Source organism: Vipera berus (genome assembly GCF_964194415.1).
Source record: "Vipera berus genome assembly, chromosome: 2".
In the NCBI taxonomy this organism is placed as follows: Eukaryota; Metazoa; Chordata; class Lepidosauria; order Squamata; family Viperidae; genus Vipera; species Vipera berus.
The window spans coordinates 102402749-102422011 of record NC_138203.1 but is presented as its reverse complement, the minus strand read 5'-3'; the positions used below and the strand labels follow the sequence as shown (position 1 = coordinate 102422011).

General features: G+C 38.7%; 1 protein-coding gene across 1 annotated transcript; it reads right to left on the bottom strand.

Annotated features, from left to right (window-relative positions):
• Nucleotides 1–3300: 3300 nt before the first annotated feature.
• LRRC14B (leucine rich repeat containing 14B) lies at nt 3301–8282 on the bottom strand. Its single transcript, XM_081315489.1, has 2 exons — nt 7366–8282; nt 3301–4453 (listed from the first exon to the last, which is right to left on the bottom strand). Exons 1-2 carry the CDS (start codon nt 8268–8270, stop codon nt 3808–3810), a joined length of 1551 nt encoding a protein of 516 aa, XP_081171615.1. The 5' UTR covers nt 8271–8282; the 3' UTR covers nt 3301–3807.
• Between the last annotated feature and the right edge of the window lie 10981 nt (nt 8283–19263).

The following is a 19263-nucleotide window of genomic DNA, read 5'->3' as shown; positions in this document are numbered from 1 at the left end:
ACACTTCATGTCTGCATTAAATTACATGGTATGCATCCTTAGATTCAATTTGCAATGCTTTAGTTATTTAGCCTAAAAGTACAAGCTCCATAACTGCAAAATCAATAGCTCACTAGTGCTGACTTTACAGTCTAATCAAGAGTGAATATCAACCGCTTCTATGATAAAAGTAACTCAGTTCCTGGGACAATCGCTGGAAAATACCATTTATCCCAAGAATAATCATCCCAATTTGGAAGCATCACTGCTTCAGACAGGAAGGCTGTGCAGAAAATGATGAGGATGGCAGAAAAGATTATTGGCAGTTCACTCCCTTCTATCCAGGTCATAGTATATAAGCGATTCTTGAGCAGGGTCCTCATTATTGTCTGGGATGCTACCCGTTCTCTTTTCAACCAGTTTTCCTTGTTACCTTCTGGGAAGAGGCTTCATGGTATCCAAAGCAAAACTCAGAAACAGTTTGGTTCCATACAGTATTAACTTTATGAACTCTAAAGCTTCCTCTTTCTGCTATGTATTCAAGACGGACAATAATTAATATTTAAATGTTGTTTACATGTAAAGGTGTAGGTTTATACACATGTTGTATATAGCATGTTTAAATGTGTCTTATGTATATGTACAGTTTTGAAAGCAAGCAACAAAATTTCATTTTTAATGTGTGCCAATGTGCCCACAGTAAAAAATGATAATAAAGGTTATCTATCTATCTATCTATCTAGAAGGGACGCAGTGGCTCAGTGGGTTAGGACGCTGAGCTTGTTGATCAGAAGGTCGGCAGTTTGGCGGGTCGAATCCCGAGTGCCGCGTAACAGAGTGAGCGCCTGTTACTCGTCCCAGCTTCTGCCAACCTAGCAGTTCGAAAGCACCTAAAAATGCAAGTAGAAAATAGGGACCACTATGGTGGGAAGGTAACAGCGTTCCGTGCGCCTTTGGCGTCTAGTCATGCCAGCCACATGACCATGGAGATGTCCTCGGACAAGCGCTGGCTCTTCGGCTTTGAAACGGAGATGAGCACCAGCCCCTAGAGTCGGAAACGACTAGCATGCATGTGCGGGGGAACCTTTACCTTTACCTTCTATCTATCTATCTATCTATCTATCTATCTATCTATCTATCTATCTATCTATCTATTCCCCTCCCCCACTTCACATCTTCTGCATTTTAGTTTTCCTGATTGAGCATAAGATGCTTTGGATCAGGAATTTATCTCTAGTCTACAGAGCTTCCTCGGCATTCTTGTGAAAGTTTGGAAATCTCTTTTTAAGGGGTGGTGGTGGGAAGGATACAGTCCACTGTACATTTGGGGAGGGTCAAAGGTCAAATAAGGCAGCACTGCAGAGGAGGAACTGTACCTGACAGACCAGATTTTCCCTCCTAGAAAAAAAAACATTCTAGGATTTAGAAGGATTTTCCCTTCCAAAATCGTTCAGAAAGGATTTTTGTTTTAGTCTTTTAATGCGCAATATCATGCTATCTAAAAGTGACGCAGTGGCTCAGTGGGTTAGGACGCTGAGCTTGTCGATCAGAAGGTCGGCAGTTTGGCGGGTCAAATCCTGAGTGCCACGTAACAGAGTGAGCGCCTGTTACTCGTCCCAGCTTCTGCCAACCTAGCAGTTCAAAAGCACGTAAAAATGCAAGTAGAAAAATAGGGACCACTATGGTGGGAAGGTAACAGCATTCCGTGCGCCTTTGGCATCTAGTCATGCCGGCCACATGACCACGGAGACATCCTCGGACAAGCGCTGGCTCTTCGGCTTTGAAACGGAGATGAGCACCGGCCCCTAGAGTTGGAAACGACTAGCACGCATGTGCGGGGGAACCTTTACCTTTACCTTAATCATGCTATCTAGGGCTTACACTACTTCCTTCACAATAGTGAGAAACTCTTCTCTTGATTTTCAAAAATTATAGACAAGAGTCTTGATGAGTGCAGGAAAAAAAAAAGCACAGCAAAGTTGGAGACCTCAGGTGACCTGGGGTTTCAGGTTGTCCACTCTGTTGCAGTGCAGTGTTTTTCATACTTTGCAAAGTTGTCAGGCTTGAAAAACGCTGTTCTAGAGCTTCTGTACAGGCCTTGTACTGTGAATTAGTGTGCTGCAAGTTAAGCTAACCTATAATCCCCAGACAGACAGGCAGGGAGGAAAAGGAAGAGGAGTGAAACCGAAGTCACTCTTGAAAAACTCTTTCCCCTGATCAGCAAATTTTGCTCTTTCTGCTGTTGAAATGGAGGGGAGATGGCTGGGCAGGAGACAGTCAACCAAGAGAGATCAAGTAGTTCTGCGTTTTGTGTAGGGTCTCTCCCTTTCTGTTCCCCCAGATGTCATTTCAGATTACCACAAGGACTGAGCCCAAAATTTCCATTACTAACCAAGACAGTGGTTAAGTGAATTTTGCCCTATTTTACTACCTTTTTTTTGTCAGAGTTGTTAGATAAATCGTTGCAGTGGTTTTATTAGTAACACGGTTGCTAAGTAAATCTGCCTTCCCCGTTGACTTTGTTTGTCAGAAGGTCGCAAAATGTGATCACCCTGGGACAACCGTAAATATATTCCAGGTCTCAAGCGTCCAGATTTTGATCCTGGGGCTGCTGCAACAGTTAGAAGTGTGACAAACAGTCATAAGTCACTTTTTGCAGTGCCATTGTAACTTTCACTAAACCAGGGGTAGGCAACCTTGGCTCTTTTATGACTCGTGGACTTCAACTCCCAGAATTCCTGAGCCAGCATGGCTCAGCTTGGAAACTCTCCCTTTCCCCTCAGCATGGCTGGCTCAGGAATTCTGGGAGTTGAAGTCCACGAGTCATAAAAGAGCCGAGGTTGTCTACCCCTGCACTAAACGAATGGTTACAAGTCGAGCACTACCTCGTATGACAAAACTAAGTAGAAAAGTAAGAATTCTGAGAGAAAAACTCATTTCCATATACTTGTTAATGCTCTACAATATATATATATATATATATATATATATATATATATATATATATATATATATATATATATATATATATATATATATATATATATATATATATATATATATATATATATATATATATATATATATATATATATATATATATATAGTTCTTGTGTATACTCAGCTATATACTGCACTTAACATCTGATATACCAAGAAAAACATTGAAAATTAGAGATTGATAGTCATTTCTCTGACTCATATATGCATAGAAATCATTTAATTTAATCATATTCTCTTGGACAAACTGGGTAGATTGGGCTGTCTAGGATAAAATGGCCATTCCACAGGACTCACAGAAAAAACGCAGCGTAATATTGAGTGCATAGATATGGTGAAATCTCAGATTGGTTCATGAACTTAAAATAGTAAGTACCATATATTGAAGCATTCTGAAACAACCATCTATTTAGCATCCAAATCAGATATTTTATTTTCCAATGAGAGCTTCAATTTCTTGCCAAAATATCTATAAAAATAAATGAGGAACGGTGCAAAGTGGGTTGCAGTTTTGCATTTACTGCATTAGGGCTTGCTCTGGAATTCCCTAAATGGAGTCCCCAACACTGGATTGCATAATGGACATCACTAGGTCCATGTATACTTTTAAAAATATATTTGTGATTTATCTTATTTTTAGTATGTGTGTCTGAATTTTCTCAGGAAATAAAGATGATGAAAGGTCAAACCAGTATAAAAGGGGATGCTTATAGTTCTATGGGAGATCTTCAGGTGACCATGATATCAGTTTGATGGTACCACAAATCTCTTTTCAATTCTCCATATGTGCTCACATTTTGTTTCTTTATACTTGTTCAGCTTCAAATTTCAGCTCATTTCCTTAAGTGCCACGCTGAAATTTTGTAGGGCATCTTGGAATGACTTCAACAAAGAAATTCCTAGTTCATTTCCTGTTTCCTGAATTGCAGCATCATACCCTCCATAGAGGGGAGTAGAAGCCGTGATGTCTTCCCGCTTTGCTTGCAATAAAATCATGTGAAGTTCTTCGACTATTCTCTCATATTTCTGGTGGTCAAATTTCAAAAGATCACTTTCACCAATTGGGTAACTGATGTTGCTTGCATAGCAATCTCTTGGAACTGGAAATTCAATATATTTCAGCCTTGGAAAATCAATGAAAATATTAAAAAGACATTTCAAGGCTCGAGAAGATAGAGGATTTCCAAGGAACTTCAACTCCTCTAATTTTCGACAAGGAACCAATCCCAAAATCAGCATGTTGATATGAATGTCCTGAATGTTGCATTCCTCAAGCATGAGACTTTTCAGTGTGTAAGATGCACGGTTCAGGAGTTTGAAGAAGGTGGATGGGTACAAATCAGCCACATCATGTCCGCTGATGTCAAGAGCTTCTAGGCTCTCTGAATGCAGGCTGTTGGCTAAATAAGCCATGTCAAGATGGTTCAGTGAACAATTAGAAACATCCAGCATTTTCAGCGGTGTCTTCAAAGGACTGGAAAGTTTAATAAAACCACCAATTCAATAACTGCACAAGTACAGTGCCATTCTACAGCTTTTAAAAACAAGAGATAAATAAACATGCACACGCTAACCTCTGTAACATAAGAATGGAAAATGGCTCTAATGTCAATTTTTAAAAAAGGATTCAGGAAAATATAGATCACCTAGGGTGGGAAAGTGGTATTAAAAAATAGAATGGTCACCTGGGCATATGGCAACATCTTGCTAATTCTTTAGTAGGGTTTATGCAAAGGTAATTCCTGCCTCACTGATTTTTTAGAGACGTCTGAAAGTTTCATCAAGTAAGTGGATAGGATTAATTTGCCAGACCTTATGTCAACGCTGCTAACATCGGATGTTCTTACTTTGACAACAGATGCTTTTAGAGTTAGTTGATGCTAGGAGGGAGAATGTGGATGAGAGTCTAGTTAGTCATAACAATAATAACTCAGCTATGGGAACCCAAGACATTGGGCCCTGAGTTGTTAGAATTTTGGCGGGCTGGAGAGTTGGGGAGAAAGCCCACACTTCAAACTAATTGGGGAATGTGATTTATGACTGTTAATTGGAAGAGGGAATTGTGCTTTGTTACATTGTACCCAGGAAAGGGGAATTTAGTTTTTGGTCTCAACTATGTAGTGCTGGTATTATGTTTCTCAAATAAAAGATTCTTTAAGGTAAATAATGCCTCAAAGTTCTTTTGAAGAGTTTCATCTGTTGGAACCATGACAGCTTGTTTATTTGGCATTTTAAAAGGCTTTTAACAAAGTCCCTCATCAAAGACTCTGAGCAAATTTAGCAGCCATGGGATAAGAGGAAAAGTCCTCATATAAATTGGTGGCTGATTGAAGTACAGGAAGAAGAAAGTAGAAATAAATTAGTTTCCATTCACATAGAGTCGGGATGTAAACAGAACATTTGTTCTGAGGCTAAGACCCTTTATTTTCAAGTATTCAAGTATTCCAGAAAGAGTAGGGGTGAACAGTGGAGAGGTCAAACCAGGGTGAGATAGACCAAAATATTTAGTGCTCACAGAATTGACGAAAATACTGATTCAGAATTCTTCATGGCCAAATCAAGATGTCTAACAGTCAATGAGCTGACACAAAACTCTACTAATATAACATTTACTGGACAGAGATACTCCCCCTCCCCACATCTGTCAGTCCCTATCAAGCCAGACATGAAGTTCCCAAATGGCCTTCTTGTCCATAGAGCCCTTGTTAATGTCACATCCCTCCTCAGAAGAAAAGATCCTTCTTAACAAACGTAGGGTTTCTTGATCCTCTATTATTTTAGATTTCTATCTAAAGCTTGATTGTCCAATCTTTTGACTTGCCCACGTTGGGTCAAGAAGAATTGTCTTGGTCTGCATATAAAATATGTAATATACAGTGCTTTTTTTCTAAAAGAAAAAGGTGCCGGAACTCACACATGTCATACAACCCGCCTTGCCTACCCTACAAGGTTCCATCCAAAAAAGGTGCCGGAACTCCGTTCTGAGTGTTCTATGACAAAAATAGCCCTGATAATATAGCTAACGTATATAAATAACAAATTTCAGAGGTCCTTGGTGCTCTCTGAGCTTGGTTGTTTATTTGCAGACGTTTCATTACCCAAGCCAGGTAACTGGCACTGATGATGCTACCTAACTTGGGTAATAAAACATCTATAAGAAAACAGACAAGCTCAGAGAGCACCAAACCCTAAGCTACAAATATTCTCCTTTATTAATAACAAACTTCATTTTTTTATTATCTTGTGGACCACATGCAGCCCTTTGGTTGTGGGCTGGAAACGCCTGAGCGAAAGAAAGATATTCCGTGCCAGGATGGTGACTTAAATAATGAATTCAGTAGCTGTTTATCATTTCTTTCTGCCTCAGGTACAGCAAAAATAATGATAATATCATTGATATAGCTTTGATTGTTGGCTCAGAAAGGGCCCCCAATATAGTTTTGTTGTACAAAAAAAATAGATCTTCTACAGTATAAAACTGCTTTTGAGAGCAAATTACAATTGAGATATTATTTATTTATGTGAAATATAAATACTTTGTATAGATAGAGATTTTTCTTTGGTTCTATCATTGAAGACTTAATCAGACCCCAAGTAAAATTTTTCTCAAAGTGCTGCATTTTTAAAGATGATTACAGATCAATCTTATACACATGGAAGTAAGCCAGACTGAATTCAGGGGTCTTCCTTTTCAGTAGAGATATATACAGTGCTTTTTTTGTAAAAGAAAAAGGTGCCGGAACTCACACATGTCATACAACCCGCCTTGCCTACTCTAGAAGGTTCCATCCAAAAAAGGTGCCGGAACTCCGTTCTGAGCTTTCTATGAGAAAAAAAGCCCTGGATATATAAATATGTTCTGTAAATCAATGGAAAGGGTAAAAAAAAAAGAATTAGAAAAAGCCACTGTTGCCTATAGTAGTGGAACCAGTACCCACTGGATACTTATTGCACAGAACTCTTAACTATTAACCCCAAAATATAAAATGTTTTATATATTGCAGGCTGAAGACCTGTCAGCAGTATATTTTTATCTGGAAATCCCCATGGGAGGATTTCATTGGTCTCTTATTAAACAATGGCCTAAGCCAATGAAAATCTGAGTTCATTTCTCTTAGCTAGAGTATCTCAGAGGCATTTTGAGGCAGCTGGTTTCTCCCAGATTCAATTCCTTTTCAAGTAAGACTGAAATAATATGGAACCATCCTGGTGAGCGAGTGACTTGTTAGCAATTAAACAGCAACATGCAATTGCTGTTCTCCGTCAACCTGCCTCCCTCCCATCAACAGTGGCAGCTGCTTGGTGGCTATACCTCATCCTTTCTTCATGCATTTCCAACCACCTGGCATTTTGACTCACCAGCAAAAGCAATGTGGGACGCATTACCTGAGCAGTTTACGGAGCCGTCCGGTAAGGGTGGAAAATGCTAGGCTCAGCTCTCTCAGCTGAGTCATCTGGCTCATCTTTTCCCCAATTCCTGAAAGAGTGGCTTCATCCTCTGGGGTGAACCTTCTCACATCAAAGGTCCCAGCTGGCAGTGTGAGCGATGCCAGTTTAGGAAATTGGACGTTATTAAAAAGCACTTGCAAATGTTCCATATGGAGCCTAACATTGTGAACTACTTCAAACTTGCCCAAGGAAGAGGGCTCGGTAAGCTTTATGATGTAGAAGAGCTTCTTTAGAGCCAGGTTGTCCACTCGGAAGGCTTTGCAGCAGATTTTGAGTGGGCAGTGACACCTCATTAGCAGGGCCTGGACAACTACCTCATAGCTTCGTTCAGTAACAAAGATGTCGGCTAAGACATCAACAGAGATCTCAAACACATCCGGATGGAAGGGCAGGTTTTGCATGTCCACCAGCAGATCATAGCAGGTCCTCGAGAGCAGCTCTGTCCGGGCCCATCGTCCCATTGTTTTCCTACAGGGGCAGAGCTGAACCTCAACGTCCTTTATGCCTGTCAAGTCCACCGTTTTGAGTCGTTTCGCATAGGGTGATGAGCAATTCAAAACATAGTCCTTCAAACCAGCTAGGCAGCTGGCCAGGCACAAAGAACAGGCTCTGTTACTGATGTCTTCAGGGTGATCAGCTGTCTTCCCCAGGAGCTTTCCAACATTGAATTCGGGCAGCGGCCAGTTCTCCACCAGGTCATGAATCACCTCCACCTGCTCCTGTAAGTAGCTTGCCTTAAAAAGAAGAGGGAAGAGGTTGTGTGCAAGATGGCTCAGGTTTTGCCTTACCAACTGCCCCTTGGAGACCAGAATTTCAGCGCTCAGAAACCGTAGAGAGTGCATTGCTGCTTTGTGATTCTGTCAGTTACTTGGGATCTGTTTTTCCCATCGAGAAACCTTCTCTCTTATCATCTTCTATTTTTAGCTGCAGCTGCTGTGGTGGAGATTGGGAGGATCTGGGAGGACAACAGTCACATCACATGCTAAATTTAAGCTACTATTTCGGTATCAGACACACATCTGACCACTTTAGCTCCTGAGTTAGTTTCCCAGGGGGTCATTTGCATAATCTTTTGTGAAGAGAGCAAAGTCAGACTTACTTTGGTCTGGTATTTTCCTTAAAAAGTATTTGCAGTCACCTTGTTAAAGCTACTTCTGTTCTACTTCCCAAAGGCAGCTTCCAAAATGAATATTTGCACTATATAAAACAATAAGACATTAAATCCCTTCATCGTAAAATTACATCCCTAAGAAAGGTAAGGTAAGTATATATTTACTGGGGTGTTTTCTCTGATTTTTAACAAGATTTTTTAAAATGATTTTTATCTAAGGACTTAAAACTCATCGCGTCATGCAGCAAAGAACACGAGAGTTGTTGGAGCAAATCAATGTCCATCGACTCTAGTGGCCCATTTCCAGCAAATGATCCTGTTGTGAAACTCGCCAGTTGCCAAGAGACTCAATGATCAGAGATACATTCCCTCTAAAGTGAACTGTCATAGTCATGTCTTATTGCCAATTTTTAAAAATTATTCATAGGTTTCATGAATTAATGCCTGGAAAGGCAAAGTATAAAAAATGAAAGGGAAAAAAAATACTACCGTAATAAAGATTTGGCTGCTACAAATCTTTCCTTTCTCTTTCCAACTTAAAAAGACACCATGCAGTGTTTAATCAACGTATGAATCAGCCTGATATCTTGCCATGTAATTTAGTTTAAACGCCCTTAGGGCTTCACTATCAAATCAGATGTGTTCAGAGCACAAATATATATATATATATATATATGTAAATTTTAAATTGCTAACAAAGAATTAAGGGAGACTGATATGTATTTCAAACTTATTAGTTTTCATCAGTCAGCCATACCCTTCTGAGATTCGAACCTGGGCTGATTGCACATTAGGCAGTTGTTTTCACCTCTAAGCCACAGGATTTCTCTCGCTTTGTTAGCTGAGAAGCAAGGGGAGATATATGTCAAATGCTTGTTAACTATTTTTAGATTACCTTGCTAGGCCCCAAACATGGGACAAATCTTTATTTCCTGTGTCAGCCTAACCTGAAGGCCATCGACAGGCAGTAGTCACACCGGTGACAGCTCATATTTGTGTAAATTTTAAATATATATATATTTAAAATATATATATATTTTAAACATATATATATATGTTTCAAATGTTAACTATTTACACAAATATATATATATATATATATATATATATATATATATATATATATATATATATATATATATATATATATATATATATTTGTGTAAATAGTTAACATTTGAAACATATATATATATATATATATATATATATATAAAATGTACTAAGTGTCCTTTACAAGATAGATGTTTCTTTCTTCCATCCCTCTTCCTGTCTGTGGGCCACAAACTGCACAGGTTGACCATAGTCAGCCTTACGCATACAAAAATTGTTTGGCAAGACGTTAAACCCATTCAGAAAGATTAACAGAAACTTTGTAACAATTCAGCAGGAAGGAATGTGGTATACGATCCTTGAGTAAAGGGCTTGGTATGAGGGTGCAGCAAAATGTGGGCATAGTTTTGGTGTTAGCCTGAAGAACCTCCATGCCCTCTGGGTAGATGATTCAACAATTGGTCATCGGGTAGATCCATGTGCAGATCAGTACCAGGATTGGCAGAGATCAATGTTAGCAATCACAGGAAATCGTAGAATAATTAGTAAAAAGGCATCATAAGCAATCAGGAGGAAAAAGTGTCAGAGGTTATGAAGCCAATATTTGCAATCTGCAGGATCTTAAGTATTCTATAATTTCACTTTATAAAAGTATCTCACCGAAATTGCGCTTAACTCTGTTGTCCATGGAATTTTCTAACTGGCCCTAAAAGCCTAAGAAAATGTAAAATCTTTTCCTATTGTGTCTCCCATATAATGTCAGTCTTCTCTCACTTGGCCTTTAGATGTGTTGAATTACAAGTCCTATGATTCCAAGCCATCATCATCAGTGTCCCTTAGATAGGAATGAGGTGATATATTGGGAAATCGGCAAATATAATCTCCCTACTGTTTGGCGAGTCAATAGTTCAACACAGGAGACCACAACCTTTCACAGGATCAAGGCACCCGTGTCCAAAAAAGAAATCTTGCAAGTTTGGCTGACTTCACTGCCAAGCATGTTGTTGCTTGAATCACATGTGATAATTGCACACCAACATTTAATTCCAAGAAAAAAATAAATAAATTTCATTTAGAGTTCTAGGGGTGGTGTCTAGCACTGTCACAGGATCTATTTTGTTCATAAGCTTGTCACAAGCTTGTGTTGTTGATAAAAATGGAATAATACTTCTGTTGTGTATGTAGGATGCTTGGCTGGCACAGCCAACCTAACATCACTGACATCACCCAGGTGATGTGATAGGTAAACCTGTCTGGCGGGAAATATACGACACCGGGTTGGGTGTTACCTGACAGGCGGGAAAATAGAGCAATCGGGTTGGTCAGCTGGCGGGGCATCAGTAGTATATAAGGGGTTGACTAGGGTAGGACTGGGCTTCCATTATGTAATCAATAAAAGGAACATTTTGTGTAACCTGTCTCTGTCTTGTGTCCACGCGGCGGCTACAACTTAACAACTTCCAAGGCTGATTGGTGAAGTTCAGGAAAAAAGTAAAATTAAAACAAATCTTTAGACATCTCTTTTAATGAGGATGAGCATTGTTTCTTCCCGGCCCTTTGACTCAGCATAACTCAGCTAAGCTTCATTGTTACACATGTCAAAATACCATTGCAACAATTATTTTTCTGTTGGTGGTGAAATTCCTTTAAAAAAATTGAAACCATAATTGGAGCTTTCTATATATTTGCAATAGCTATTTTGAGTGGAAGGAGTTTTGGTTTTGCAAATAATGTTCATCTGTAATGAATGCACAATATTGTTGCCTATGCATAATATTGAAAAACACTATAAAAATACTGATAGATAAATCAAGTAAATCAAGAGCATTTGATTATTTAATAATGTTTTCTCTAACATGGTGTTTAGAAGTCTGAAACCAATTCCCATGATCTTCAGTCAGTGTTATAAATGGGAATGCTAGCTGGTGAATACTATATCTGAAACACATATGGAAAGCACTAGATTGCACAGCTCACATTTTCTAAATATTTCATTAAAAAAAAGAGTGTTTACACTACAGTATATTAATTTTTTTAATGCTTAGATGGAGTTGATATGTATCTCTGCACTTGAAAACAGGACCTGCTGGAAACAGAGAACCATGAAAAATTGATTGATTGATTGACTTAACTGAAGGACTGACTGACTCATTCATTCATTCATTCATTCATTCATTCATTCATTCATTCATTCATTCACTTACTTTTAGCACAGGGACTGCAAATGCCAAAATAAATCAGTTGCAGATCCTTGATTGCTCCCAAGTGAAATTAAGCCGGTATTTCTCATTCAAAAATCTCTGCCAGGGTTTATACTATAAAATCACAAGTTTTTACAAACTGAACCAGGGTTTGTGGTCTGAGATCAGAAGTCTGAACCATTAGATGGTTGTGATGTGAAATCAAATGTCTTAGGAACATAAACTAACATTCGAATAAGCCTTTTCTTTTTCATTCTCTTGTCTAAAAGGTAAAAGGTAAAGGTTCCCCCGCACATGTGTGCTAGTCGTTTCTGTCTCTAGGGGCCGGTGCTCATCTCCGTTTCAAAGCCGAAGAGCCAGCGCTTGTCCGAGGATGTCTTTGACGTCAAGTCATGTGGCCGGCATGACTAGATGCCAAAGGCGCACAGAACGTTGTTACCTTCCCACCGTAGTGGTCCCTATTTTTCTACTTGCATTTTTACGTGCTTTCGAACTGCTAGGTTGGCAGAAGCTGGGACGAGTAACAGGCGCTCACTCGGGATTCGACCCACCAAACTGCCGACCTTCTGATCGACAAGCTCAGCATCCTAACCCACTGAGCCACCGAATCCCTCTTGTCTAGTAAACAACAAATAGCAGTCTTAAACCACCCCAAACCCTGTATGGCATCTCCTAGCAGTTCACAGGGAGTAGCACTGCTGTGTTTTTCTTTGCTGATCAATTTCCCTTGTTTTTGCACACCAATCAGGAGGCAGCAAAGGTGATGTTCTAGTCTAGGATGCAGAGTATGCATCTCTTCTCTGAAGGTTACACTGCCAATCACTACACCTCTGCTGCCCCATTTCAGAACATCTGAGTTTAGAATTCAAACATTAAGATTTGGAATACTTCTCTTCCCGTGACTTCTGTTTCTGGGAAAATATGGACATATGTTAATCCTAGTTTTGATCACTTTGTATATTAAGATCATATCTGCCAGGCTCTTTGGCAACTGCTTAAAACCCAACGTAATTCTTTCCAAGTGCAATCCTCACCATGTTCTCATTAACAAGATTTATTGAGAAGAAAGGGGTGGGGTTGCAAGAATTCCAGCATCTGTACTATTTCATCATATACACGAGAGAGGCTTCCTATGATCCATGCAATGGATCTTCTCATTGATACTGAAGAAGCTTGCAGCTGACTTTCTACACAATTGGCTCCTGAATCTTTATTAGTTTGGTAATCAAGAAGCACAAAACAAGTGGTCCTCCAATTAACAACAGTGATTTGGACCAGGGAGTCTTGTTGCTGTGTGATGCGGTCGTAAAGCAACTTACCACACAGATTGGAAATTTCCAGCTGCAGTTGTTTGGTGAATTTCATGGGATTGTTAGGTGCCATGTCACATAATTGCCATTTGTCAGCCCCTGCTGACTCCCCCTTTGACTCTGCTTGTTGAAAGCCCACAGTTCAGGTTGCAAATAGCACTCAAGGACACTGCAGCCATTGTAATTGTGAGCTGGTTGCCAAGTCCTTGCATCACAACATTGTGACAGCTGAACCTCCTTGTTCAGCTCCGTTGTATCTTCAGTTGCTGAACAAGTGGTCATTAACGGAAGGCTGCCTGATTTCTAGGTTGTTTGATAGGCCTTGGAAGGCCAGGATAATAAGAATTAGAAAGACCAGGTTGAGGCCATGAGTAAAAGCACTGGAATGCAAGTCTATTGCCTAAAGCTCTGGTTCTCTCCCTCTCCCTCCCTCCCTCCCTCCCTCCCTCCCTCCCTCCCTCTCTCTCTCTCTCTCTCTCTCTCTCTCTCCCTCTCTCCATACATACATACATACCAATTAAAAAGATAAAAACTAATAGAAATTCAAAAAATAAGAGAGTAAAAAGAAAAAAATAGTGCAGAAAATAAAAAGAAAGGAAAGAAAAATAAAAATATAATAAAGAAATGTATAAACCGGGACTTCCCACTATCATCACTATATCATCACTATAAATAATTTTAGCAATTTATCACTTTCTTTTAAAATACAGCAAATGGTCTTTTCTTCCCAGATCACATTTGTTATCTATAAACCAAATTTTCAGTGTTTCAGTCCTGATCAGCAAAAATGTATTAAGGGTTATTAGAGATAACAACGTATCTATTTAACCTTGATCAAATAAAAAAATCATATTCCTTTCTTTTACTTTTAACAATCTTTGTCTTTCCCCCCCCCTTTTCTCTAGTGATTAAAGCACCAGACTAGAAAGCAGGAGACCATGAGATCAAATGTCACCTTAGCCATGAAAACCAAGTGAGTCAGTCACTGCCTCTCAGCCCAACTACCTCCCAGGACTGTTGTTCTTGGAAAAAGTAGGAGGGTGGAAGTGTGTTGGATATGTTCACCACCTTATCTGTAAAAAGAATAAAGGCAAGATACAAATAAATAAATAAAATCTTTAGTCCCTTCAAATAAAGTTCTAGAACTTTATTTATTTATTGTCCATTGTCACAAAATCCTTCAAAGTTTTAATTATGTAAATCTAATATAGAAAAATTATCCAGGTCATTTTTTTAATTTGTTATCTGTAAGGTAAAGGTAAAGGTAAAGGTTCCCCCGCACATGCGTGCTAGTCGTTTCCGACTCTAGGGGCCGGTGCTCATCTCCGTTTCAAAGCCGAAGAGCCAGCGCTTGTCCGAGGACGTCTCCGTGGTCATGTGGCCGGCATGACTAGATGCCAAAGGCGCACGGAACGCTGTTACCTTCCCACCATAGTGGTCCCTATTTTTCTACTTGCATTTTTACGTGCTTTCGAACTGCTAGGTTGGCAGAAGCTGGGACGAGTAACAGGCGCTCACTCTGCTACGCGGCACTTGGGATTCGACTCGCCAAACTGCCGACCTTCTGATCGACAAGCTACTAAAATGTTAGCCAGTTTCATTTGCATGTCCAGTATAATATCTTTTTTCATATCATTCCCAAAGCTTGTCATTTTAAAATCCACTTTCACATCAATCTCAGTCTTGTCCAGTAAAACACGTTGCTTTCCATAACATCTTTCAAAAACCAATCTATCTATAGAGTGCTTATTGTTCAAAAATATCTTCAATACATCCAGTATTAAACTACTTTGCTCCATGCTGTATTAATAAGTCAAATGTAACTATTCCTCTCCGTTAATTGTAATATTTATTCTGATACCTTCTAATGTCTAAATCCAAAGTCTCACCCTATCATGTTTTTAAGAGCATTCAAAACAACACTTTCCTATGGGAAGGATTCTTATAATTAATTCCAAAATCTTATTTCAAATCCATCTGGACCCTTTGTGACTTTCCAAAATCAAAGTTCTAATCGCTCTTTTGCTAAAAATGCTGAAGTATTTTAAAAAGTCCTTAAACATGCATTTAAAACTTATTTCATTAAGGACTGAAGGAAACCGCCTGCCTCTGTAAAAATTGTCCATCCAAAGGCTCCTAATAGCTGAAAAGCAGTAAACAAGCAATTTCTGCAAGTGATTAGAAAAGGAAGTATGTGACCCCAGTGTCCTGGTTTTCTAAAAGTTAACTTCCTGATTACAAAAATAACCTTTAGTTCATTGCCTGTTGACCTGGATGGTAGCATTCACAACACCCTGACCCCATCCCTTGGCCAAAGAATGAGAATCACTCACTACAAGGTCAACAACAGAGGAAAATTAGCTTGCCTTAAGCTAAAGCAGAATGCTGATTTGTAGTTCATCTAGTTATTCTCACCTTTAAGAATCCTCTTTTTCCACCTGTTTCCCCTATCATTTAATAAGCCAGAGGACCAGCCCTCTCTCATTTATCCCATATATGTGAATCGCACTGGGAGATATTAGTTGACCAAAGGTTGGAGAATATCTAGTTACCACATAAATAAATAATGAAATACTCTGTGTACTTAAGTGAAGTCCCTGAACTTCAAGCAAAACGTGAAATAGCTATCTCTCTGTTGACCAATACAAAGTTGAAGGTCATTTTTCCAGTAATTATATCAGGTCAACGTCATCAAAGATTTCCTGTTGTCAGCCAGTTCTTACAGAAATGTTGCACATCCTTCCTTTGCTGAAAGGGCCCTTGTGCATAAAAGGCAAACAATTCTCAGGGTTTGACTAAACTAGACTATCTACAATTGTCCAGATTCAAGTTCCAAAGTCTTAACAATATACTTTTACCAAGAGCCTGCTGCAGCAAAACCTGCTCTAGCAGGGCTGCTATACAGAATTTGGCCTGAAAACTTTCAGACAACCACCAGAGGGCAGCAAAGAGTGATACTTGAGATACCATATCTCTTTGCTGCCCTTTAAAGAACTCCTTTAGTGGGCAATAATACATCACAACAAAACAAAAAAAACCCAACCCAAAATGTGTTTTGAAAGCAAATTCGATATCACAACAAGAACATCAACTAAAATAAACATAGGGCTAACCTCTGTTTCTTTTATGGCCACAACTGAGCCCAAAATTTCTGTGGTTTGAGTTTCGCCCCATTGTACGGCTTTTCTTGCCACCGTTATTAAGTGAATCACTGCAACTGATACATTAGTAAGAGAATCTGGCTTCCTCCATTGACTTTGCTTGCCAGAAGGTTACAAAAAGGTGATCGCATGACTTTGGGACACAGCAATGGGCATCAGTATGAACCAGTTGCCAAGCATCTGAATTTTGATCACATAATTGTGGGGATGCTGCAAAGGTTGTAACTGTGAAAAACGGTCATAAGTCACTTTTTTTAGTGCTGTTGTAATTTTGAACAGTCACTAAATGAACTGTTGTAAGTCAAGGGCTACCTGTAGATAGTCTGCTAGATGTTTGTTAATGCTGAGGCCAGTTCTTAGTTTCATCCAAATTTGAAGAGAGATTGACACTTAAAAGTGACCTGCTCTTCTGGCCTCCAGCTAGCCTATTTATCCAAAATCCTTTCAGATTTAAATAATTCAACCAGGATTAGTACCAAACCAGGCTGGTTCTTTTGTTCAACAAGGACTCAGGATATCACAGAAGTAAATTTTCATGGTGTTGCATGAAAATTATATTTTTATCCAAACTAGTTCAAAGAAATACCAGGAACTAACTCAATGTTTTTTCAATGCTTGGTTGAATTATAGTGTCTCTAGCCATAGCCCAGTGAATACCGTTATTTAATAGAAATCAGATGATTTTATCTGAAGGTGGCTAATTGCTCAATTAGTCATTCTTTGCTGAGAGAATGATGAAAATAAATGGTTCTTACAATGTTATAGGATATGCTGATTTGGTACATAAGCATCTAATAAGACAAATCTGAAAAGTATCAGTAGAAATTATTTAGCTTTATTTGGAGAGAAAAAAAATATGTGAGATACTAAGGAGGTCCAAATTAGTGACATTTTTTTTTGACTCGTGGATTACCTTTGCTCTTGCAACTCTATTCTGAATACTTCCAAATTCTTAAAATATCACCCTCCTATCCAATGCTCATGTTAATCTTTGATGGAAACTCAGCAAGCTTGAGAAAATGATTCTGTATATTTCTACATAATTTCTATCCTAGTTTTCCTCTAGGAGCTCAAAGTACTGTCCTTGGAGCTTCCTCCCCCAACTTTTCCTACACCGCAACAACTCTGTTGGGTAGGATGGGATGAGAGGAAGCAGCTGGCCCAAGGATCTTAGAGATTAAACCTGGAACACAGGTCCAAACTCTTAATCATTAAATCCAATTTGTATATGGAAAAACTCTTTCGGATGAAGCAGCAAGGAGTCAATGTAAGTCTGTACAGGATCCCTATTCCCTCAACATGTTGCTGAAAAATGTAATTCAAATATGTGGATGGTCCTAAAAATGATTCTTAGTCATCGCATTTTTAAAATTATATTGATTCCATGTTCTTCATCCTTCATATTTTAAATCAAGTTATAGGCATGGGCCTAGTTGTGGCCAAAATAAACTTTAGCAATCAAATAATCTGGGAATTAGTTTTAACAAAGCTAATGTATGCAACTGTGCCCTAACTGGCAAGACTTTGAGCATTACCAAATCCCATCCATTGGCCAAGACGTTGCAAGAGACAAATGCTGCCACTTGGGCAAAAGTCATTCCTGATGCATGATAGAATTACTGAGTGAAACTGGATTTTAATCCTATGAACTGTCAATATAAGTCAAGACTGACTTTGAGCAGTTGCAAACAGAAATAACTTTCAAATTTTCTTGACTCTTTCACTAGGACCTCACCCTTAATTTCTAACTTTAAACTTATGCCAATGAGATATTTACCCCCAAACCCCATTTTAGTTGTATTACTTAATGATAACCATACTGTACAGGTGTACACAAAGCCCCAGGTTTTCTATTATTGAAATGCAACAGCTAATCTGCCATTTGACTTGTACTTCTAACAAAGTTGTCAAAGTATCAAATGGTGTTTTTATTATAATGCTTATACTAGTTTTGGAAATGAGTAAATTCCACTTCCTTTTGAAAAATCCAATTCTCCAGGTTCAACTTGAGAAAACATCTAATCTTACTATCTGAAAAGTTTAAATAAAATTTGAAGTTACTTCAGTATTCTACAAAAGTCTGCAGGTAATTTTTTTTAAAAAAGTTTTTCGCCTTCTAAATTAACAGATTGATCAATAAAGTTTATTTTGGATCCTTAAATTACCCAAACCTTAATGCATAATAAGACCTGCATTATATTAGTGACATAATTGTCCCATATGCTTCATCTACCTTATTTTATTAATTATTTCACTAGTCTTGCAAAATAGTTATTTTCACAGGGACATACTGGTTGTATTTGCACCGTGCACTTAACATGATCATTTAAAGATGCAAGGTGCAACCTTGGTTAACCTTAATATTATTAGGATTTTACCTAGGATATTACCTGAATTCATACTCTAGGGATATCCACAGAGAAGGTTAAAAGAGTGAAGATAATGTGTGGGGTCATGCAATTGAAGTCCATCCCTTTTTAATTATATGACATGTGTCACCTACATGTAAAAAAGAGGCAGGGCTCATGTGATCATGTCTTTCATCTTGGCCTTTTCCTTTGCTTAAATGTCTCAATGCATTGTGTGAAGCAGTAAATAAGTTAACTCATTAATCAGAGTAATTGTGATAAGCAAGCACAAGCACAGTATCTCAAAAAATCTTGTGGGTATCCCACAATTTGTCAGCCTAAAAGAAATCTCGTTGGTATCTTTTTGCTGGCCAAACTTTGCATGTATACATGTAATTTAGCATGCTTTCTATGCAAATATGAACCTGAATCCTCAAGTCTTTGAAAAGTGTGCTCTTGCACCCTTGCAACGGATTTCTAGGTCTGAAAATGAGCTATTTAAGATCAAAATTCAGTCCAAAGGGAAGAATAGTGGAAGGCAAACTAAGTGCAAGTTAATTCCAGCTCTACTCATTCCTTCATCCTAGGGCAGGGGTCTTCAAACCTGGCGCTTTTATGACTTGTGGACTTCAACTCCCAGAATTCTTCAGC